This window comes from Panthera uncia, chromosome B4, assembly GCF_023721935.1.
Source record: "Panthera uncia isolate 11264 chromosome B4, Puncia_PCG_1.0, whole genome shotgun sequence".
NCBI classification, from domain to species: domain Eukaryota; kingdom Metazoa; phylum Chordata; class Mammalia; order Carnivora; family Felidae; genus Panthera; species Panthera uncia.
The window spans coordinates 117,352,658-117,377,838 of NC_064809.1; the positions used below are offsets into that span (position 1 = coordinate 117,352,658).

The following is a 25,181-nucleotide window of genomic DNA, read 5'->3' on the forward strand; positions in this document are numbered from 1 at the left end:
TGCTCTATCTAAGCAGTCTTTATTTGCAGTGAATGAGATGAAAGTTCTGTTTTCATTTCCATCTATTCTATCATTTCTATTTATTCTTTCTCATTCTTCTTACAATAAGACTGAATACATCTACTACTAACATCTGGGCAAATAAATGTAAATTCATGGATAACAGTTGTATTTATACTTTTGTTTCCAAGGCTCATCAACAGTTTCAAGAGTGAAATGATCATTTCAACCATGTTATTAATTTCTAATTAGTAAATTAAAAAAAACGTATTTGAATACTACCACAAGTCATTCTAACTTCACATTTCCTACATTTCCACACATAAAGCCAGAATTAGCAGACACTTTAGAGGATTAAATCTGTGATCAAAATATAGGCTCTTATATAAGCTAACCAATAATTATCTTTTCTTTGGAACAGTTAACTCTTGACAATGTTCCATCTCTGATACACCTGTGACTTGTCAGAGCACACCAGGGAGTCTGTTACACTGTCCATCTAGCTATCCCCCATCCATGCCCTCTAGTCTCCAAACCCTTTCTTGAAATCATGTGTCTGACCTATACTCCCTCATAATTACCTCCACTTGAGTCTTCTACTTCCTGCTCTCTGCCATGAATATGGAGCCCAGAAGATCAGAAGAAATAAGTAAAACACCAAAGTCTTTGAGACAAGAGTAAGAGTAGTCCAAGTGAGGTTATATTATTTTCCAACTATACACCTTAGCTGCTACTGTTCTATTACATACATACTTTCAGGCTGCACTGGTTCAAATTTAAATACCATCATCATTAGTTTCCTGAATTTCTCACTTCATTTTTTTTTCCTTCCTAAATCATCATTATAACATCTAAGAAAGGAAGGTAGAATCAGTTGCCTTCATAAACATTTAATAAAGGACAGAACCAAGGAATAGAGTCAAAAGGAATTTCTGGCTTTCATACTACCAATACTTTTTTTCAGTTTACCTAAAATAAACTAAAATAGAATAGAGAATGCAAAGAAGGATTTACAGAATAAGATCCCTTAGAATTGGTTAGATTACAAATATGTAGAAAGAAAATCTGCTTTTTATTCACTGAGTGGCTAAATGCATTTACATTAGATTGTTTATGCTGATGTAAAAATAAATGTGTTTAGTAATGGATGTTAACATATATATAAGATAATCTCTTACCTAAGTAATTAAAAATGCTGAAAATGTAATTGCTGCACAATAACACTAGGAACGCCTTCATATAATGAGAGAACAAGTGAAGACAAATGTGACATTTAGCATCTAAATCTGGCTTTAATGAGGTTTATGTCTTGAAGCAAATGAAGTAGATCAAATTTTTCTGGAAGAAAAGAAGAGATCTTTGAAGACACTTTCTCTTCCACACAGTTGGACACTGTGAAATGTTACCTTGCCAAAATGAACTTGTAAGTTCCATCCTCATACAGATGTTGTACAACCTCAAGAAGATTTTTCTAACCTCTGAGCAGGAGGAGACAACTATTATACTGAAGGGAAAAAAAGGAACTTGAATCAGTTGCACAATTAGCCCCTTTGTAGTGTCAACAGCTTTATTCATAACGCATTATCACATTCCCTTGAAATTAATGATGGTTAAATGAAACTATTTATATGCAAGTGTTCTATAAATATAGTGAATATTTAAAGTCAAAATGCTATTTATTGATGAGGATGATTATAATGAAAATAAACTAAAATCATACTGAAGAAGGTAAGATATTAAGCAAATCATTGCTCATTTAGACCAAAACAGTCTTAAAAAGAGACATTTGTCTCACAAATTGGCTCAAAGGATTTGCTCATACTATATATCTAAGTGGATGGTGAATGGCATTGATTGGATCCAAAGTCCCCCTCTCTTGGATTTTATGAGGCCCATTCAGAATGAGCCAGGTTGAGAACACCACCAATTCCATGTTCTGAGTCCATCTGTTGGCAAAAATATAATGCAAACAGCTTTATAAGTGCTATTTTCAATGAAATATCACAGAACAGCTTGTCCCAATGATATTTCTAAAGCTTGCCTGCAAACCGCCTACTGGAAAATCCAACTGAAAGAGAAGAGGGAAGAGAAAGAAACCCATACATACAAGTGACAGAAATGAAAAAAGGACAAAAGGTAGAGAGAGACATGCTAGACAAAAGTGAGCACTGGAGAAAAATAAGGTGCAATGAGGGGTGCAATATTAAACATGGACAAAAGGAGGGGCGCCTGGGTGGCTTAGTTGGTTAAATGTCTGACTTCAGCTCAAGTAATGATCTCGGTAGTTTGTGAGTTCAAGCCCTGCATCAGGCTCTGTGCTGATAGCTCAGAGCCTGGAGCCTGCTTTGGATTCTGTGTCTCCCTCTCTCTCTGCCCGTCCGCCTCTCACACTCTGTCTCTCTCTTTCAAAAATAAATAAATATTAAAAGAAATTTTTTAAACAAGGACAAAAGGCAACCACAAGGAAGAGAGAATTTAAAGAAAATATATCAAAACAACTTAGGTTGGAAGATGGAGAGGTGATCACAAATAATGCAGCATGTCGAGAGAAGTGAAGACAAAAGGAGCATGAAAACCCAGAAAACATGTAATAGTTTAATAATTGGAGCATAATTATTAAAATGTAGTGAGAGAAAAGTGATATGAAATACTCAATTTTCTAAGTTTCACTTGTTTTTTCACGTGATATATAAATTCATTTTTCCAAAAGCTAGTATGGATTTCAGTATCTGTCATCAACTCCAAGGTTAGGAAGCATCCTCTTCCAAGTCTCTTCTTTTAATCTAAAAATCTATTTGCATATCATAAAATAGTCCAAGCACTGCAATATAAGAAGTATACATGCAATGATTCCAAAACAAAATACACTACTGCAGGTGATGTCATCTGGGCACTTACCTGGGGTCGAATAACTTTTACAATATTTTTGAGGGCAGTGTCAGGGGATGGAGGTGAGCAGTCGGGTGTTGGGCCTGTTGAGCTGTTTCTATGGTTACTACTTCCTGGAGCAGTAATTGCTACCTCAGATGCATTATCTGTGAATAAAAATAGAACTGCCATAAACCTTATCACTCAGTTTACCTTTTAAGACTTGAAATTACTTTAGTGAACATGAATTGAGAATTCAGCTTAAAATTGGTATCAATTACAAGATCATAATGAGGAATATAGATAGCAGTATATTTTAAAGATAATGTTTACTGAATGCTTTACTTTCTTTTGGAATGGTAAATATCATACACTGTAGTATTATTCCAAAAAGGAAGAGTATTATTATTCAATTCATGATAGATACCCAACACAGCTATTAAGACTGCCTTTACTATACAAAGGGCAAAACTTCACCTTAACTAAAAAGAATATGATTTTTTATATGATTGGGCTAAGTTTTCCCCATAATCTTTCATATGGGTATTGATATTTATTAAAGTGGAAGTTTCATATCTTTCTGAGTCATAAAACCCAAATTCAAGCCTCCTGAAAGCACGTCCCCCAGAAATCCCTCAAACTATAGAGAACCATCCCGGTGAATTAAAATTGAGGAAAAGCTGACATGTGTGAACAATGGTTTTACAATGTAGACTAACACAAAACAATCACACCCAGATAAACACATCTTCTATAATCAAGCTAATCGAGTGAAATTTCAAAAATCTAAATTATTTCTCTCTTTTGCTCAGTATGAGGGTCAAAGGAAAAATAAAGTGATGACTTTAAAATCAGCAACATGCATAAAACTCTCTTCTTAAATTTTTATCAAAACAAAATAACAAAAAAGATGCAGTTTTAGAATGTTTAAAACACTTGGAAAAGGATGGGAAAGTTCCAAGAATAAGTCTTGGTAGCACATAGAAGTTATATTATTTTAACAACAATTTGACAATCCTCTATAGCTTTGTTTGGAAACTGTTGTAAGCTCAAATCTAAAACAAATTACTTCCTTGTTATGTTTTTAATTAGTTCCCAATAAGTTTCTGTTCTAGACAGCTGAATTGATGCAAAGACTGAGACTGTCAATTCTTTATGGACCTGCAAGGTTTTGTATTCTATGGCAATTGCCTACAGTCCCAAGTAAAAAGTAGTAAGTTATGAAGATGCCTCTTGCTCATAAAAACTGAGGGGATGAAAACTCTACCCACATAAAAACATAATTCAGTTTCACTGGGGAGTCCAGACATAGGCTTATGAAACAAAAATATATAAGTGTGATATATTGAATTAAATAGATCATTTATTAAATAAGTCTTAACAGTGTCCAGAGCTTACTCTTGACTCAGGTTTAATGGATAAGGTGAGATCTGAATTAGCATCTCAAGAAACACAGAGTTCCCAAAGACAGTAATATGGGGTGGTCTTCTGACTAGGATATAATTGGTATGAGTAACTACTGAAACAGAGACAAAATGTCAGTCAGCAAGACAATGAAAAGAAGTCCTGATTCTCTCCAATTTGTCCCTCCCTTTCATTCATTCAACCATACATCTAAAATCATTTATTTGGGGGCAACTATGTATCAGGTATTATGTTATGTTCTAAGGATAAATGGAAAAGAGCCTCTAGGCAGAGGGTAGAGGGTAGGGAAAGATAGGTGGAGCACAGAGGACTTTTAGGGCAGTAAAACTATTCTGTATGATATGATAACAGTGGATACATGTCATTATACATTTGCCTAAACCCATCAAGAGTGAATCTTAGCATAAACTATGGACATTGGACGATAATGATGGGTCAATGTAGATTCACTGATTGTAACAAATGTACCAGTATGGTGGGTGGGTCATGTCCATAGTGGGGGAAGCTGTGCTTGTGTGGGGGCAGGGTACAAGAGAAACCTCGATACCCGATGCTCAATTTTTCTACAAACCTAAAACTGCTTTGAAAAATTAAGTTTAATAAAATGTTTAAAAATCCATGCCCTTAAGAAGTATACAGTGAAATGTGATATCAGAATTGTAGACAAAGTATAATGCCATATAACTTGAGATTTTATAACAGATAAATGAAGCCTAATGAAAAAGCAAGGGAGGAACAATCATCAGACTGGCTGGGAAGGAAGAGGCTGTGAAAGGCTTCAGTTTTCAGGCAAGAAAGCTGGGACAGATCATAAAACATAAGGGCATGGAGATAAAAAGAGCATAGATAAAGATATTGTTTTATGTTAGGAAGAAGCTGGAGATAAGTTTCAATAAGTAAAAGGAAGTTTTGTTGGTATATTGTGTATATTTAATTCTGAAGTGATATCGTAATAATAATAGCTAATGTTTACTGAACTCCAGTGAAATAATGTTAGAGTCTTTATTTTCATTATTTATTCTCTCTTTTGTATATTCATTGTTGTCTTTCTGTGTTGCATTCTGAATAGTTTTTTATACTCATTTTCCAGTTTATTAGCTCTTTTTCGGCAATGTCGAGTCTGCTATCAAACTATTTTCTTAATTTCACTGATACTTCACATTTCTAAAATTTCTATTTGGTTCTTTTTCAAATATGCAACATCACCATTTGGCATTTTTCAATTTCCTAACAATTTCTTTTTTTTTTTAATTTTTTTTTTTTTACATTGATATATTTTTGAGAGACAGAGACAGATCATGAAGAGGGGAGGAGCAGAGAGAGAGGGAGACACAGAATCTGAAGTAGGCTCCAGGCTCTGAGCTGTCAGCACAGAGCCTGACATGGGGCTTGAACTCACAAATTGCAAGATCATGACCTAGGCCGAAGTCGGATGCTTAACCGACTGAGCCATCCAGGAGCCCCTAGTTTCCTGACAATTTCAAGCTTGTTTTTATTTAGTGGAAAATAGCAAGCAATTATTGTTGTTGTTGTTAATCTGTGCCTGATAATTCCAATACCTGAAGTCTTCATGGATCCGTTTCTGTATCTCTGGCTCTCACTCATGGTATTTCATTCCATTATCTGTCTCATCTTCAATTCTGTGCTATTTGCTACTCAACTTTTGTTAGCACAAGATAAACAACACTAAATCCAATTCTTTGCCTTTTAGCAAATGCTACTATAAAAAAGCATACAAACTTACATTCTAATACCAGATACTGAAGTCTGTGGAAAACTTGTCTGCTCAATGTTGGACAATTTATTTAACCTCTCTGGACTTCAGTTTTCTTAACTTTAAAAATGAAAATGATTAATAACTGTCTAGAAGAAAGTTATTGTTTACGTGTGCAGATAAAATGAGAGAATACATATGAAAATTAAATAGCATGCTATCAGGCACATAGCATGGGTTTTATTTTTCCCTATGAAGCCAAATATCAAAGAATAAAATAAAACATAGAAGAGGAAAGAAAATTTAGAAAGAAAAGCAAAAAAAAAAAATTAAACACTAATGCTTTACAGATAATACATCTAGAGTAAAGACTGTGACTACTTGGGTAGATTTTGAGACCAATATCTGTTAGCTATTAACACAAATTGGTAGAGACAGAATTTAATTCCAGGGATAAGATATAATCCCTTGAGGAATGATTCACTGCAAGGGCTAGTCCTGGTGACTACCCTTGTGTCAAAGTCAGAAAAACTGAGGTGTATTTCATGCAGACTATAAGGCAAAAGCTTTTTAATGTTTCTTATAAGTAATTTAATACATAGTACAAGACAGTGGGTAATCAAGTACTAAATTATTTAGAAAAGACTATAAATGTCTCCATCTTCTGAATCCACGATCTGTACCATTACACTGATAATTTGATTTCATAGTACCTTGTATTGTTCATTATCTCTTTCAGACTAGGCTATATTTTTGCAGACACTTATATTTTCCTTATCCCCTCCATGGCTCTTAGATTAATGCCTTTAAAAATACTAAATGAAATAAAGTGAATAAAGCAAAACCTGTGTGTCAATGGCAACCATCAAAAATGCCCTTGATTAAATGGAGAAAGGTGATCTGGCTTTTGTAATTCCATGGCCTTTTTTTGGAGAAAATCCAAATGAGAAGCATAATTTATATATCTTTTATTATATAATTTATAAAAATACCAATTATCCAGTGGAATTTGCAAAATGACAGCCTGTATCCAAGACAGTTTTACATGGTCAACCTACATTTTACACCTGCAGCTACAAAACATTGCTGATGAAAAGGAAATGAGGTGTGTAAAAACTGCTTAGAGAAAATTACTAAACATACCTGCAATTTCAAATTGAAATAAGAGACCTATCTTTTAGTCAGTTCCTCTCACTACACATTAGATTAGCATTATGACTGTCCACGTTCTCTAAAATAACAAGCTTAGAAAAAGTCTTCTAACTTACTTGAGCTTTTATTTTTTTTAATTATAATTTTTTTAATGTTTATTTATTTTTGAGAGAGACAGAGACAGAATGTGAGTGGGCTGGAGCAGAGAGAGGGAGGCACAGAATCTGAAGCAGGCTCCAGGCTCCGAGCTGTCAGCACAGAGCCTAACGCGGGGCTTGAACTCACGAGCTGTGAGATCATGACCTGAGCCGAAGTTGGACGCTCAACCAACTGAGCCACCTAGGCGTCCCAAGCTTTTAGAAGTATTCTGTGAATATGAAATAATTCATGTACAATGTTACAGAATAGAATTTAACATCATTCACTAGCATGTAGTGAGCAGTTAAAGCACAGGAACCATGCTAATTGGTATGTAGCCGACAAACAGAACTGAGATTACTTCTGGCTGGGAATTCAAGAAAAGTGTCATGGCGGAGGTCTCTGACAGATTAGCAAAATTCATACATGAAGAGATGAGAGGGAAGGGCATTCCAGAGATGGAAGTATGATGAGTAAAAGGTAGAGAGATAGAAAAGAATTAGGCACATTTGTGGAAGGAATAAAGAGTTCAGTTTGAATAGGATATTCATGGAGGAAATACCAAGAAATGGAAGGGTCATAAACAACACACCTGAGCTTTGAAATCAGACGAACCTAACCTGAAATCCTGCCATATTCTTTTATGGAAGTATAATTGACATACAATATCCCATTAGTATTTGGTGTACATCAAAGTGATTCAATATTTTTACATATTATGAAATGATCCTCACAGTAAGTATAGTTACCAACTGTCACCATACATTTTTATCAATTCATCTATAGACACACAACCCAAGGGTTGTTTCCATATCTTGGCTATTGTAAATAATGCTACAATGAACATAGGGGTGCATATATCCATTTGAATTGGTGTTTTCATTTTCTTTGTACAAATATCCTGAAGTGGAACTGCTGGCTTCCATGACAGTTCTATTTTTAATTTTTTGAGGAACTTTGCGAGGTATTGTTTTCCATAGTGGCTGCATTAATTGATCCACATCTTGCAACATTTGTTATTTTTTGTCTTTTTAATAATAGCTAATCTGAATGGTGTGATATGAGTATTGCTACACCAGCTTTCTTTTTGTTTCAATGCCTTAACTTTCAGTCTATGTGTGCCTTCAGATCTGAAGTGCATCTCTTGTAGGCAGCATATAGATGGGTATTTTTTTAAACCTTCAGACACCTTATGTCTTAACTGGAACACTTAGTCCATTAACATTTGAAGTATTCATTGATAGATGAGTACTTGTTGACGTTTTGTTAATTGTTAATTGTTTTCAAATTGTTTTTGAAACAATTTTTCTTTTTCTGGCCTCCTTCCTTGTGATTTGGTGGTTTTCTTTAGTGTTATGTTTAGGTTTCTTTATCTTTATTTTTTTTTTTTTATCCATTGTAGGTTTTGGTTTGTGATTACCATAAGGTACTAGCATGTGTGCATGTATGTGTGCGTGCGCATATGTGTGTGTGTGTGTGTGTAGTCTATTTTAAGCTGAGAGTTGCTTAAACACATTCTATAAGCACTACATTTCTGCTTTTCACCTCCCCCCAACATTTTATGTTTTGACATCATATTTTACATCTTTTATTTTGTGTATCCCTTAGCTACTCAATGTACTTATAGTTGATTTTGCTATTTTTGTCTTTTAATTTTCATACTAGATTTTTAAGTGGTTATATATATTTGCCTTGACCAATGAGATTTTTTTCTTTTATATATTTTCTTATTTCTAATTAGGGCCTTTTCTTTTCTGATTAAAGAAGACCCTTTAACATTTCTTGTAGGACTGGTTTAGTGGTGATGAACTCCTTTAGTTTTTGCTTGTCTGGGATGTGATACAGTAAGAGTAAGGTGTCAGTGAGAACAACAAACTATGGCTAGCTTCAACAATTTCGAAGACTGGATCCTTGAGCTATGGAGCCACCAAGCCAACCCCAGACTTCTTATGCCTAGAATGTTATATGAGAGAGCAATATGTTCTATGGTGTTAAAGCCATAATTATTTTGGATATCTGTAACAGCAGTCAAATTTATATTCTAACGAATGCATGGGGCAAGAGAGCTATCAGTGAGGGAGTAGATTGTCTTAGCAGGGTAAACATTTGCTATCTTGTTTTCATCTGATGCCAGTGAAATTTATATTTGATTATGACATTGTATAAGGGAAGGTAATCATTATTGTTATAATAAAAAATGGTAAAAATCCTAACTAACAAAGGGGAAAATTAACAATAAGTCAATGAAACCAGAAAAATAAGAAAAAAGAATAAAAGAGAAAAAATAAACTAAAATAAATAAGAAACATAAAATGAAAGTAATAAAATCAAGTATATCAGTTGTGGACATCAGTTCTAATGGAAAGAATTATCCCCCAACAAAAACAGAGATGGCTGCAATTTAGTGTCAGCTGGGTCTGTGGTTTCATCTCAGGTTTGACCAGGAACAGTTGGCTTCACTCACATGGTTGTTGGCAGCACTGGATTTTCATGAACTGTTGGGCTGAGAGCCTTATTTTCTCTCTGGCTATTGACTTGACTAGAAGCTTTCCTGTTCCTTGCCATGTGGGTCTCTCTACAGAGGTTCACAATGGGACAATGGCTTGCATCAGAGTGAGTAAGCCAGAGAGCAAGAGAAAACTAGCAAGACAGAAGCCAGAGCTCTTTTGTAACCTGATCTTGGAAGTGACACCTATTATTTTTGCCATCTTCTACTCATTAGAAACAAGTCACTAGGTCCAGTCCACATATCAGGGGTAGGAATTGCACAAGGGCATAAATATCAGTAGGTGAGATAATTAGGAGTTATCTTAGAGACTTAATATCACAGTCCTGCAGGAAAAAGCTACTCTCAAACTACTGATGGCAACAGAAATGGATACAGCCATTTTGGAAAGCAATAGCATTAAGATCAGTGTCTCTTGATAGCATGGCCAACTTACCTTGGTTTGCTAAGTTCTTTCTCACTTTTAAACCTGGAAGTCCTATATCCTGGGAACCCCTTCAGTCCTGGGCCTTGGTTAGTCACCCTACTCTGGAGCCAGGCTGTGGGGTTTAAATCATGACTCCACACTTACTAGCAATGTGAACTTGGGTAAGTTACTTAATTTCTCTGTGCCTCAGTTTCCTTATCTGTAAAATAAAAATAATAATAGCATATTTGTGGAAACTAAATGAGATAATACATGTAAAGTGCTTAAAGCAATGTATGGCACATAAAAAGTGCCCAATGATATTAAATATATTAAAATATACATATCCTTTCACTAGGGTATACACACAATTATTATCCAAACCGGGACACTTTTGATAGTGAAAGGGAGTGCTAATAACAATTATGCCAGGTCAAAAGCATAAAAGAGTATATTGAGGGAAAGTGGGATATATGATCCTTACATGTGGCCTACATTGAAATGTATCTCATAGAAGTAAAAGCACCTCCATATAAAACAAGTGCACAATGATGTTTACTACTCTTTTAATGGTGGAAAAATAATGCAAAATAAAGTGAATGCTTATCAATAGAGGTGGAATAAATCATGATACATAATACCATCAAATTTTATGCAACCTTTAAAAGAGTGAATTATAGGGATAATAACTGACTTGAAGGAAGTCCTTTGAAATACTGTTGAATGAGAAAAATAATATTCAGGAAAATATATTATGACTTTCCTTTTTGTAAAACAAAAGGTTTACACTCAGAGGCAAATACTGAAGCTTGAACTTCAGGATCCCAAACTTTCATGGGCCTATTCCAAGATGCTGGGAGGGTCTCTGGAAATGTTTTTGTAAATTTGGTAAAATTAAATATTTTAATTGCAATAAGCTCAGATTTCTTCAAATTTCTTCCAACTCCAATTTCCTTGATATCACACTTCTGTTTGTTTTTGGTAGTATTAAAATGGCTGCAGACATTTTTGGAATCTGGCTAAGGAGAAGATTAGTTTCGGATAAATTTAGTTTGGGTTTAGTGGGACATATTTGCAAGGTTTAAGTCACTCCCTTGTATAGTCCAGATGTTAAAATGGCTTCTAGAAATTCTCCTAACATCTTCTGTGCAAACTCATCTGGTATGTGACTATAAGGTTTAGAGCACTACTATGATATGAGTGATATTGTGATAAGAGTGTGGCCTAGAAATACTTGTGTACCAGAAATATTTGGTATGTACAGAAGTTAGTGTATGGAAAGTTCTTCCAAATCTTATAGCTTAGATATGAAAGAGGGTTTTTATCAAATTTGACAATAATCCTAAAAACTAGCATGGCAGTGCCAATAAGCGATTGTAAATCTGAAAGGAGATTTTCTACAGACAAAAAAAAAAAAGCCCTAATTTTGATCAATGATGCTAAACGAGGAAAAAATTCAACAAGGAAAGATTGAATTATTTTATTTTCTCTACGTTAGCATTGTCTAAAAGAAGTATAATGTGAGCCACATATGTAACTTTAAATTTGCTAGTAGCCACATTTGTAAAAGTTTTGAAAATAGATAAAATTAATTTTAATAATGTATCATTTGGGGTGCCTGGGTGGCTCAGTCGGTTGGGCGTCCGACTTCAGCTCAGGTCACGATCTCGCGGTCCATGAGTTCGAGCCCCGTGTCGGGCTCTGGGCTGATGGCTCAGAGCCTGGAGCCTGGAGCCTGGAGCCTGCTTCGGATGCTGTGACTCCCTCTCTCTCTGCCCCTCCCCCATTCATGCTCTGTCTCTCTCTGTCTCAAAAATAAATAAAACGTTAAAAAAATTAAAAAAAAAGTATCATTTATCTCAATTTATCAAAAATATTGCATTTTCAATTATTAATAATTATATTTTACTTTCCTTTTAATGTACTAGCTCTTCATAATCTGAAGTATAATTTACACTTCCAGCATGTGAATTCAGGTAGTAAACTTTCACTGGAAATACATGATCTGTATTTAGATTTTATAAAATTACAGTTGGAAAAGTAGATTCAACTGTAAACAAACTTGGTCTAAACATACTTAAAAGTTTTCAGATAACTGAAATGAGTAGCCAAAAATTATTTTTCCTTTAGAGTTTGCATCCACATTCATATAATTATTTCATCGCTTTTAGAAGAATTGATTTGACTTTGACATAGTTTCAGCTTCAAAATTATATCTGCCCAAGTTAAGTAAGTTCCCTGAGTCAGAATTATTAATATAAAAGTCAAGAGGTATTGCATACATTTAAATTATAAGTTTGGAATCTGCTAAAAATGTTTTAAAATGTTTTATGGGACATTTAATTCTAATTTTAAGCAAATAATTTTCACTGATTCTATTTTCATTGTTGAGAGCAAACTTCTTACCAAATTTACTATGCATTTGCTGGATGTACCTCTTACTACTTTCCACTTTATTATCTCAAAAAAAATTTTTTTAGACAACAAACATCTTTTCAGTTTGCTCTGCCATGGCAAATTATAACTGGCATCATCATGAAATTTGTGACATATCATATTCCAGTCTCTCCTTTTTCCATTTAAAAGAATGCTTCAGTCATAAAATGTGTGCAAAGTGGAAAAGGAGATGAGAGGTAAGGGAACTGGGGAAACCCTAGTCATTGTACGAAAATCCCAGTCCTTCCTTAGTGCGCTGGAACTTATGCATGGGGGCCCTCCAAAACTGTATAACTACATCGGGAGGATCTGCATGTTTCTACACCTAATTACCAACAGCAGAAAGGATAGTCTTTGCTTGCAGACAACTACAATCCTTATACAATGAAAGAAAAAATAAAACTGCAAACTAATAGGTATGGCATGATTCTATTTTGGTTTTATTTTATTTTCTTTAAAAAGAAATAAAGCCCATGTATATACACATATACATGTTTGTCTACGCTTGTATGTGTAAGGAGACAGCTAAAGGATATATACTGAGCTGTTAGCATTGTCTAAATGAAGGTGGGTTAAGAAGTTAGCACAACTGGGTCAGGAAAAATGGTGAAAATGATCAGTATCGCCCTTATAAAATTATGCATTGTATTATAGGTTTTAATTCAGTACTACACACATATATTTATCATTTGTAAGCCATCCAATAAGGAAAAACCTTTTTCAAATATAATATGATTTATTATTATTGTTGTTAGTTCATAATTTCATTATATTATAATCTGAGATTGGGACCTGATTCTCTGATATGTTAAGACTGCCTTTGTGACCTAGTTAAGTAGTCAGTTTTTATAAGTGCTTTATGTATGTGTGAAAGAATACATGTATTCTCTACTGATGGGTACAGAGTTCTAAATATGTCTATTAAATCATGATTGTTAGTTGTATTATTCAACATAATATATTCTTTTTTAATTTATTTTTGTATTTTTTAGAGAGACAAAGCATGAGTGGGGAGGGAGGGAGGGAGAGAGAGAGAGAGAGAGAGAGAGAGAGAGAGAATCTTACCCTGGGGCCCAACGCAAGGCTTGATTCCACAACCTTTAGATCACGACCTGAGCTGAAATCAAGACAGATGCTCAACCAATTGAGCCACCCAGGTGCCACTAACAAAGTATATTCCTTTTTTAAAAAATTTTCTTTACTGTTTATTTATTTTTGAGAGAGAGAGAGAGAGAGAGAGAGCGAGCACCAGCAGGGTTGGGGCAGACAGGGAGACACAGAATCCAAAGCAGGCTCCAGGCTCCCAGCTGTTAGCAGAGCCTGACATGAGGCTCGAACTCACGAACCATGAGATCGTGACCTGAGCCGAAGTTAACTTAACCTACTGAGCTACTCAGGCGCCCCTAACAAAGTGTATTCTTATGCTTCTTCATTTATCAAAATTTTCAGTGAAATATGATATATTAAAATCTTTCACAAATTGTGGATTTCAATTTGTCTTCAAACTTATCAGTTTTGGCTTTTAATATTTCAAGGCAATGTTGTATGTGAAAACGACTGAAAAATTTTGTGACTTTATACTTCTTACTATATTGTGCTTTATTCTTTTATTGTTATGTAGTATCCCTCTTTATCTCTTTTAATGTTTTAAGTTTCAATTATATTTGGACTGATGATATTGCTTTAATGCCTTTCTTTAGGTTGTTTTCACTTGATCTTTTGTTTCTTAACCCCTTTGTGTCATTTTTATTTATCCTCAGCTCCTGGAAAATTAATATAGAAAGATTTTTAAAAACTGAATCCAGTATGCTTATCTTTGCCTTTTATTAATTATTTTCTATTTTGTGGTTTTGGTTTGCCATGCTTACTCTTGGCTTCGCCTCTTTTTTTCCATATTTAAGGACATTTTAATTAATAAAAATTTCTTTATTCTTTTATTTTATACTACTGGTTTGGAAGATATAAATTATGTTCCTAATTTTTACTGGTTTATCTCAAAATTTTTACTAGAAATTTTGTAACAAAAAATTAAAAATTATTAAGTATCTTTGTCTAATTTCTTAGCCCACTTTACTTACTCTCTGATCATAACCCTCTATCTTCCTTGTTTTTATAGTCTGAAAATTTAATACATCTGACTGTACATTTTTAGAAGGAGGCATGATTTCTGGCTCCCTCTTGAAGTGGGGCTCTTTTAGATTCCATATCCCTGAAGGATGCAGTCTTCCTATGGATCCTGCCCATTTTGGGGCCCACTCACCAGGTGGGATTGCCATTTAGGTTCCAATTTCTAGTTTGTGTCTCTGATCCAGTTGACAATAGAGATATTTTCTTTTTTCTTTTTTCTTTTTTTTTAGCACAGCTAGAATTTGTAACTTTCTCATTTTATATTGTATCCTCATCATTGTTTTTGATGCACTGGAAAATAGGGGAAGAGTTGCTTTAAAGTAAACCTGAAAGACCTTGCTGAGTTGACAGGTCATGTTATAATTTTATAATCAGAAAAATGTATAATTGATTTAAAAAATAAATATAATACAAGTCTATATACATCTAATGTTCATTCACGTTTATATAAAGCTATACACAGGAAAAAAAAACAAGAAAGAAACAAACCAGGATGTTAACATCAGTTACCCTGATAGGTAAGATTCAGTAAAATACTTTACTTTTACTTTTTTTACTTTTCACGTATTGAACAAAATTAACAAAATGATTTATTCAGTTTTATAATGAGAGCTTATTATAATAAGTTCTATATAAGTTCATAATGATCAACTTATTTTTAAAAGGCTACTAGAAGAAAAATTAGCATTATATTAGTAGCTATATTAAAAATTATTATACTATACTAAAAAATAATAACACCAATATAACAGGTTTTCATAAGGGAAACAAAAGATATTTAAAATGATTTCAGAGGTTTAGAAGAATTTCTGTGTTGCTAGTTTCAGAATTAGACATATCACTCCTTTCCACACTTGGTTACAATAATCTAAGTATGCTTCTATTGAAATGATGATCCAGGATCCTCAAACTTGCCTGTGACTTAATGTCTGCTTACTTTTAAAATTTTCTAAGGAAAAGAATGTTAGCTGGTTCACTGCTCTTGACTTGTTTATAGCACAGTTTTTAGCATTCCATTATTTTCTTTTCGCTTCCTCTGTTCACAGGTAGGAGACCCAGAGGACACTAGATGACTATTCAGTAATTAATTGAAGGGTTCTATAGAAATGTACAGCATAGAAAAACCTATGTGATTAAACGGCACCTACAGTTTTTTCTCTGGGTTCTGTGCATAAATAGCAGAATACGATAACCCACAGAGAACAGATGTGGCCAAGTTTGGCAGTAAAATATATAATTCTGGATGCACTAATGGTCTATTTGAGTCTGATTGACTCAAGAGGTATGTAGAATGCTTTAGACTTTTATTTTGTAATGTAGATAAAATCTCTCCTATTACTTTATGCCTAATGTCTCCTTTTTCTTTGTGTCTCATACACCTATGGCCTTGGAAAAGAGTAAGTCCTCAATAAATAGCTGTGGAATAAATGAATGAATGAATGAATGAACGATCTTATTAAAAATAGACAGTTTTAAACAGTAGGATGGAGCACAGGAGGAAGAGTTATGAATCACAGTCCCTTCTCAATGACAGATTTACTTTTGAATTATCATCTCTTTCAACAAACTATTCATCTATTCTGACTTAGTTTCTTCAACTGCAATAGAAGATATGATGATAAATGTGATGAAATGATAGATCTGGAAATATTTTGTGCATTAATTCTTGGTGGAGTTTAAATAATGAAAATACTTTTAATTCTCTATTTTTCTGAACCTAGTCTGTTAATTCCCAAAAATAACCTAAGAATAAGCTATTTTTGTCTTTTCATTTTTAATAAATTGCCTCTGAGAGGCGAATGAACAATCTATTATGAGTTTCTTGAATATGTGTATTCTAATATAAATGTGAAATGTAATACATTGGATGAAATCTAGAATAAAATATAGTAACAAATTTTTTTTACTTTTTAAATGTATAATGTGACTATAGTTGGGTGTTAGTTAATTTTGCTAATGTTACTTAATTAAGACTGTAGGAGTACCTAAAGAAAGAACTAGTAGTTTTAGTATGAAATTACATTAATAACATAGCATCTATGGAAAAGGATATAAAATAAATTAGTGAGTGTGCCAATTGATGTATCTGACATGTCTAAACAGTGTAGGGGGAGAAAAGATTAAATACAAGACTACAAGCATTAATACAAGATTTCTTTAATATTATACTTTCAGTATAATGTTATTTTCAACTTAATGCTGTATGTAGCAACTGCTAAACAGAACAAAATTAGTAAGAGTGAGTCCAGGAAATAATAACTTAATCTTTAGAAGGGACTGAAATTACACAACTATAAATTCCCAGGAGCTATAACGATTTGCCTCTGTTAGGAGCACTGAGAATAACACTTGTCAAATGTTCAACCAGTATACAAAACAAGGTAATCTAAATTAAAATATTCTGAAGTATAAGCAAAATGAGAAGTTAAAACCTATATCCTTAATAAAGTCTTATTGCAGAAGTTCAGTATTTTAGACACAGTATCTATCCTTAACCTATTCAACTTTCTTTCTTCAAAGAGGAAGATCACCTACATATTTAACATTAATTAGATAAACATGAATTGTTTTGACATGATTTATTTTAACTTTCTAAATTACTAAGCTATTTTTAATTATTTTCTAATTATAAAAGCAATATGTGTTTGTTGTAGAAAATTTGGACAATACAAAAAAGTATGAAGAAGAAAACAGAAATAACATGTAATCTTAGCACTCAGAGACAGCGTGATTATAGAGTACCTTTAAGATCCTTTTTTCCCCAAGCACATACACATTAATATTATTTTCAACTAAATTTGTATCAAATGGTAAATATTCATTCATTCATTTAATAGATATTCATTGAGAGGTAACTAATGCCATTATTAAAATTGAATAATTAGATATTATTTGAAAATATTAATGATTATAGGTAAGTCTACTCTTCGAATTTATCATTATTACTTAATTATTCACTTGTTTTCACTTTTGGGTTGTCTCCAACACATCCACTTATTTTAAATTGATTGGAACACCCTCTAGTACTATTCCACAGATGGGCACGATATATCACAAAACACTGAACAAGTTTCCAACTCTTCCTATTTTGTTTGAAAGGAAAAATTCAAGATTTATCCTGGAAAATTCAAAATAATACCAAAATGGCATGATTAACTAATTAAATAATTAATTCATGAACTGTGAATGTGGTTAAGAATATGGTCTCCAGAGCTGAATATCAGGTATTCAAATTCCAAAGCTGCCATTTTCTAGCAGTCTCTAAACTTTTTGTGACTTGTTTCCCTTATCTGTAAAATGGGAATGACAATACTAGCTACGTCATATACAGCTTAAGATTAAATAAACTAAGATGTACAAAGTAAGTATTCAATACCATTAACTATTATTTTTTCATTAATATTTATATAGCAGTAATTTTGCTAGAAGCTCTGATTACAATGTAAACAGGCAAAATTTTGAACTTTTTAAGACAACAACTGAAACATTAAAATACATAACCTCAACTACATAATTTCATTCAAAGTAAGGACTACAGAAGAAAGGAAAATTAGAAGGTGTTGAAAGAAGAAAACAGAGGCATCCATATATTTAGTCTGGGGCACGAGTGTGTGTGAGTAAAGGGATTCTCCCTGACGAAGTATAGATGTTATCTACTTGGGGGAAAGAGAAGGAAAAGGGAGAGTAGGATCCAACATTGGTTTAGGCATGTGAAGCCCACAGATAGGAAGGAGCTCATCTCTATTAAAGAATAAAAGGAACTAAAAATGGCCAGTGTGGGAAGGTGGAAACTGACGACAGATGAAGCTAAAAATGAAAAAAAAAAAAAAAAAAAAAAAAAAAAGGAAGAAAGAAAGAAAGAAAAAGGACATCATTCAGGGCCTTATGAACCTTATCAGGGATTTGGGTCATTTTTCTAAGAATGATGACAAGTCACCAAAAGGTTTTAGTGATGCAATCAGATTTATGATTTCTAAAATTACTTTGGCTACAACATAAATAATAAATTCAAGGAAGGAAAATTTTTTTTTATTAAAATAATCTCTAAGAGCACTTGGCAATAGTAGAGGAACAGGTAGATTTGAGGTTTAATTAGGGATAGAGAGTAAGTTACAGAATTATCTTCACCCTAACACCTATTGCCACTAAAAATTATAACACCTAGTGATTGAGTGCATCTAGGAGTTAGTGGAAACAGAGATGGCAAGAATGACACCCAGGTTTCTGCAATCAGATGAATGATTAACCCACTTACTAAGATAAGGAATTCTGCATGAAGAGCAAGTTTGTGGGGAAAGATATGAGTGTAGTCCTGTGTATGTTAGGGCTAAGGCAACTTTGAGACATGTAGGTAGAGATATTCAGCAGATGGATGGAACAATGGATGAGCGTGGAATTGAGAGAAGTGGTAACGACTGGGGGGGAAATTTGGGAGTCTTCAGCATGTTGATTATAACAGAAGTCATACTATGGATGAAACAATTTAGGAAGAGAAAAAGTAAAAAGAATAGGGAGGACTTTGAGCCTTGAGGAACTCTCAACTTTTAAAGCCATACAGAAAAACGTTAGCTGTCAACATAGACAGGGAATAGCATAATAAGATAAAATTGTCTTTGGACAGCAAAAGGAAGAAAAGGTATCAAAATGGAGGTGTCACTAACCTGTGGAATGCTGCTGACAGATTAAGAAAAATGGAGAAATGTCCTCTCAATTTTGTGATACTAAGGTCACTGGTACCTTTAGAAAGTATATTTGGAAAGAGCAGTGAGGAATGGAAACCTGACTAAAATAGGCAGAGAAGTGAAAGGAAAGGAAGAAAATGAAGGTACTGAGCATGTGAAGGGATAGACAGAAGTTGAGGAGTCCAGGGAAGGGAGTCAGAGAACTTTTTAGTTGTTGTTAATTGCTTCTGGCTGCTATTTCACTGATGGCTGCTATTGTTGTTTTTGTTTTTCAGATGAAAAAGGCTTAAGCAGATTTAAATCTTTAATGTGTATGATCCAGTGAAGAAGAACAATTAAAAACAGGAGAGAGCACCTAATGAAAGAGTCACATTCCTGAGAAGGCACAGGAAAAGGGAACTTGTTAAAAGGAAAATCCCTCCACTTTAACAGGAGGTACAAGCAAGAGAAGGGTGCAGGAAAGGTTGTATTTATAGACTTGATGGAGGATGTCAACACAGTTCCCTCTGATGGCTTCGATTTTCTTTATTAACTAGAACATGAGGCCACCTGCTGACAGTGAGAGACAAGGTAGAAAAAGTCAGGCACCTGGATGGCTCGGTGAGTTAAGCATCTGACTCTTGATTTTGGTTCAGGTCATGATCTCACGGTTCCAGAGTTGGAGCTCTGCAGCACAGAGCCAGCTCGCTCTCTCCCTCTTTCTCTACCCCATCCTTGCTGTGCTTTCTCTCCCTCTCAAAATAAATAAATTAAACTTAAAGAAAACAAAGGTAGGAAAAAGTATCTGAGGTTTGAGGAGAGTACAACAGAGAAAAAGTGGAATGTGACACAGTGTGAAAGCCCTGCTTGAATGAGGTGAGCATGAATTTATGAATTAGTGAATGTTTACCCCCTTTTATACATATTCTGACATTGTTCTATAGGATACAATAAATGACATAATAAAAAACCTAGACCCTCCCATCATTACTGTAATAAGAGTTTATTATATCTTTAGATATCTTATTATTCTACACTTCATGTTATTCATAATAGTACAGGCAAACTTGATTTGATAGAAAAAGCATAATTTTCTTTTTGTTTAAGATGATGTTTCCCAAATATAGCCAACTTCCACCAATTTGAACAAACTGAGATGACTACATTTTCAAATTGGTAAGCTGTCCATATGGATGAAGGAAGCAATTAATTTACCAGGATTTCTCGGTAGGTACTGCTGCCCTAGTTTTCTCTCTTTGCCCCCTCTATAAACCAATAGTGGCTTACAAATTTACAATTTACTAGTTTAATAAATGGCTAAGACAGCACTGAGTACAGAGCAAATGCCAAACAAATAATTGCTGTTTGATAACAACGGTTCTTATCAGCAAGCCCAGTATTTGTATGTAAAAGAGTGTTTCCAAGGGGCTTAAAAATAGTTTGCTCTCTTAAATGAGTTCAACATACCCACAAAAATCATGTTGACACTACCCACTTGCTTAGCAAAGATAAACATTCATCCTAGTCCAGTCTGAATTATTTTAATTGCAAAATTTTGGCATTAGAATTAAGGAAGCTCCACTATTTCAAAAAATATTTTGGTATAAATAAGTTACAGGCTCACCCGCACACTACTACCTCTCTCAGGATGTTGGGGGAGATGTTGGGGGTTATGGAGGATTATTCACCAGAGGACATCTTCATTTCAGGTTGACCACAGACCAGTAGGCACATTAGCAAATTGAACAGAGGTAAGCAAGACCCAAACTATCCTGGCATGAAACTATTGACTGCGTCCTTTTTATAAGAGATCATCTATTTTCTTCCAACAGGATTGGAAACAGTCTTCACTGGTGGTTATAAATTGCTCATTAATCAAAATGGATTTATTGAGCATCCATAGTGTGCAAAGCCTGCACTAAGTGATTCAAAATAACAGGTTGCCTAGTTACCATAAAATGGAAAAATTCCCCTGTGAAGGTTAAAATTAAATGAAAGGCAGACAAGAAAACATTATCTTTGATGGCATCTGACTATTTCACAGGACTTTTTCTGCCATTACAGCCATTTTCTCTTAAAGATAACAGTCTTTCACTCATTCATTCACTCACTTATTTTCATTCATTTATGTAATTGAGTCCCCACTATGACTATGTAAGATCCTTTGCTTGATGCAATAAGGCAAACAAACATGATTCAATATTGACTGCATAAGCAGGAGTCTTAGCAAATTTACCAAGCAAGGACTGGACTTCTGTTGATCTTTATTTAATGAGCCTAGTACTAGAGCATTCTTTATTTCATATGAAATCTGCAGGCACTGAAGCATTACTGAAATGCTCCTTGCAAATGTATCACTCATTTTCTTGTTGAACTGTAAAATCTTGTTGAATATAGATTTACTAATAAATTGCTTTCATATTTAAATTAAACCAGTGAATATGATATAATTTTTTTTCAGAATGAGATCTACTTTATACTAGCTTAACTAGTTAATAAATAGAAAAGACCACAGACAGGGAACTGATATGCATAGTTAACTGTGATTTTCTGTCAAAATGCATATTCTATATCCATGAATGGGATTGCCACTCACAGCCAAGACCCTTAAGTGCATAGCCTCTGAAATGAGCAGGTAGCCAACGTCTGCCCACAGAGGCCCAGGATCCTCATTTGCCCCTCCCTTCTATGTATTGAATGTGTGTGCTCAGTTCTAGTCCCTGCAATTACTTCTTAGGGCTACTGTAACAAAGTACTGCTACCTGGGTGCCCTAAACAACAGAAATTTATTGTCTCACAGTCTGGAGGCTAGAAGTCTGAAATCAAGTTTGGTTTCATTCTGTGGGCTGTGAAGTAAAGATCTGTTCGAGGCCTCTCTGGCTTGTGGATGGCCATCTTCCCCCTGTGTTTTTTCACATTGTCTTCCCTCTTTGCATATCTGTCTCTGTGTCTAAATTTCCTCCTCTTATAAGGATACCCATCATGATGGATTAGAGCCCACCTAATGACTTCATTTTAACTTGATTACCTCTATAAATGCCATCTCCAAATTCTTCAAGTAAGGTCACATTCTGAAATACTAGTGATTGAAAGACAAAAAGTGGAGGGGGGCATAATTCAAGCCATAACAGTCCCCAGTTTCTCTAATGACCTAGTCATCCCTCAATCATTTCTTCCTCTCTCTCAATCTCTCCAGGATAGCTTCAGAATGCAATTCTTGTGTGTGTAGAAGTCCTCATTTTGTCTGTAAACCTAACCCATGTTATCCAGCACAGTTAACCAAAAACTATAGAATGCATTCCCTCAAATATAATTATTTAGCTTCCTTGGCGACCTATTTCCTAAGTGGTAGAATTTTCAAAGGGAGAAGGGATAACTGCTCCTCTATACCCTCCCTCTTTGTTCCCCCTTCCCCTCTTTGCTGGCATTGCCTTTGTACTGGTCACCATAATGTTTTGCTGAAACTAAACATCAATCTCCTAATTAATTTTCCTGTCTCAAGCTTCATCTCTTTCCAATCTATTCTTCACATTGCTTCCAGAGAGACTCTTCTAGAACAAAAACCTATCACATGACGTCCCACTTAAAGTCTGTCAATGGTTCACTTCTGCTGTCAGGTGAAATCCAAATTTCTGCATGTCACCTCTTGTTCTTTTAATGCATTTTTCCTTAGTAGCATTCTGTACTTTATCCATGCTAAGTTGGGCATAGTCTCTGAATGAACTGTGTTCTTCCATGCCTCTGGATCTCTGCACACAGTTCTCATTCATCCATACAGCATACAACTCCTGTTCATGTATCTGAGTCTCTTTCTCTGAGGCTCCAATCAGGCAGCAAACTCCTACAGTAAGCTTCTACAAGATCCCTCCCCTTCTATCCTCCTGGAGCACTTATGCTCACCTCTCTCATTACACTTAATTACTCTTAATTTTAACACACCCTAAGCTCCTAAATATCAGAAGTTTCACTGTTTCTTCAGCAACATTTAGCACAATGCCTAGAACACTGTAAGTACTCAGTAAGTGTTTACTGAGTGGATAAGGAACTGTAGGGTAGCTACGTACCGAGTTCAGTTTAAGGGTCTCTAAAAGACTCGTGTGCATCAAGAGATGTCTCCATATTCTGAAAGTCCTACCTTTATTAGTAAAGGACTTGGTAAAATAGGAAACATCAGTGGCATCAAGAGAGGTCAATGACTTCCCTGAGTTCATCAGCTTTAGTTAGTTGGTCCTGAGGGGAAAAGGCAAAGCTAGGTATGGATCATGAGGAATCAACGATAGCAGACTGAGACCTAGAAGTAATTGGATCCATGCAAAACCTAAGCTACAGGTTAATGGAATCAACAAAAGAAAATGACACAGACTGTGTCCTCATCCAGATAGAAGACAAACAGTGATGTTGATCTTCTCTTCCACCTGCTAGGTTAATTATGGAGGGGAATTTTGTGTGCTTCACTTGATAAAGTTCTATCTAGAATTAGAACAGAAACTGCTCTGACTTGTATTCATCCCTATTCCTCTCATTAAAAAGAAAAATTCTTCAATTTAAATTCTGGACTCCCTCACCTCTAGAATTTACAATCGTGGTAAAAAGTACAGACTACCAATCATTATGAATTAACCTGGGTCAACTGAGCAAACTGGATTCTTTTATATTGAAACCAGATGACTGAACACAATCATGGAAATCATGTAGTCATGCAAATTAACTCTTACCCCTTGAAAACAGTACTGTTTTCTTTTAAAGCAGTAACAGCAACAAACAGCTCAGGCATTATGGGAATCTGTATTTTCCAAAAGAGGCTATAAGAATATCTTCTTATTTTTTTTAATTTTTTTATGTTTATTTATTTTTGAGACAGAGAGAGACAGAACATGAATGGGGGAGGGTCAGAGAGAGAGGGAGACACAGAATCCAAAGCAGGCTCAAGGCTCTGAGCTGTCAGCAGATCTCACAGACCGTGAGACCATGACCTGAGCCGAAGTCGGAGGCTCAACCAACTGAGCCACCCAGGCGCCCCAAGAATATCTTCTTATAACTTGACTTTAGTAACACTTTTCCATAAAGGGTAGAGGTGATTAAATCCCCTGCACTTAAATATACGTAGGCCCTTAAATACCACAGAAGTGATATTGCCTTCTGAGTTAAGTCAAAAAGCAAAACAGCTTCTGCCTCATTCTCTTAAGATACTTGCTCTTGGAAGGCCATCACTTACCATGAGGAAGTCTACATAGGCCATACCAGACATATGAATAAGAATCAGTATTGAGAATGGATCCTTCAGCCCCACCATGCCGTGAAGCTGCCACAGCTGATATCACTTGAGGCAGAAAAAAAACTGTCTCTGTAGAGTTCTCCCCAAATTGTAGATTTACAAACAAAATAAATGGCTAATTTTTTTGAACTCACTAAGTGTTGAGGCAACTACCTCAACATGTTGGATGTTATGCAGCCATCAATAACCAGAATAGATTCTGACATTTGGAAATGGGTGTTGCCATAACAAAAATCTAAAACATGTGGCATGAACTTTGTGACTGGGCAGCAGGCAAAAGCTAGAAGGGTCTCAAAGTGAATGACTGGGGAAGCCATAAGGGCCAAGGAGAGGATTCCTGGAAGCCCAGAGAACTATGAGGAAGCTGTTGGTGAAGGTGTAAAGGAGAGCAAATGTAATCAGAAGCTGAAAGTAAGGCATCATTTGTGTTGTAGTAGTGGCAGGTTTGGCAACATTGACATCTGAAGTAACAT

The 25,181-nt window shown here is 34.8% G+C and overlaps 1 protein-coding gene across 1 annotated transcript in view; it reads right to left on the bottom strand.

Moving 5' to 3' along the window:
* Positions 1–1,272: 1,272 nt before the first annotated feature.
* The window catches only part of LOC125919458 (ankyrin repeat and sterile alpha motif domain-containing protein 1B-like), a 123,022-nt gene continuing 99,113 nt past the window's right edge, over positions 1,273–25,181 (bottom strand). The window contains exons 4-5 of the mRNA XM_049626141.1: positions 2,899–3,035; positions 1,273–1,504 (exon numbers count right to left, since the gene is read on the bottom strand). Of these exons, the coding sequence (XP_049482098.1) occupies positions 1,472–1,504; positions 2,899–3,035 (170 nt within the window). The 3' untranslated portion in view covers positions 1,273–1,471. The remainder of the gene's footprint in view (positions 1,505–2,898; positions 3,036–25,181) is intronic.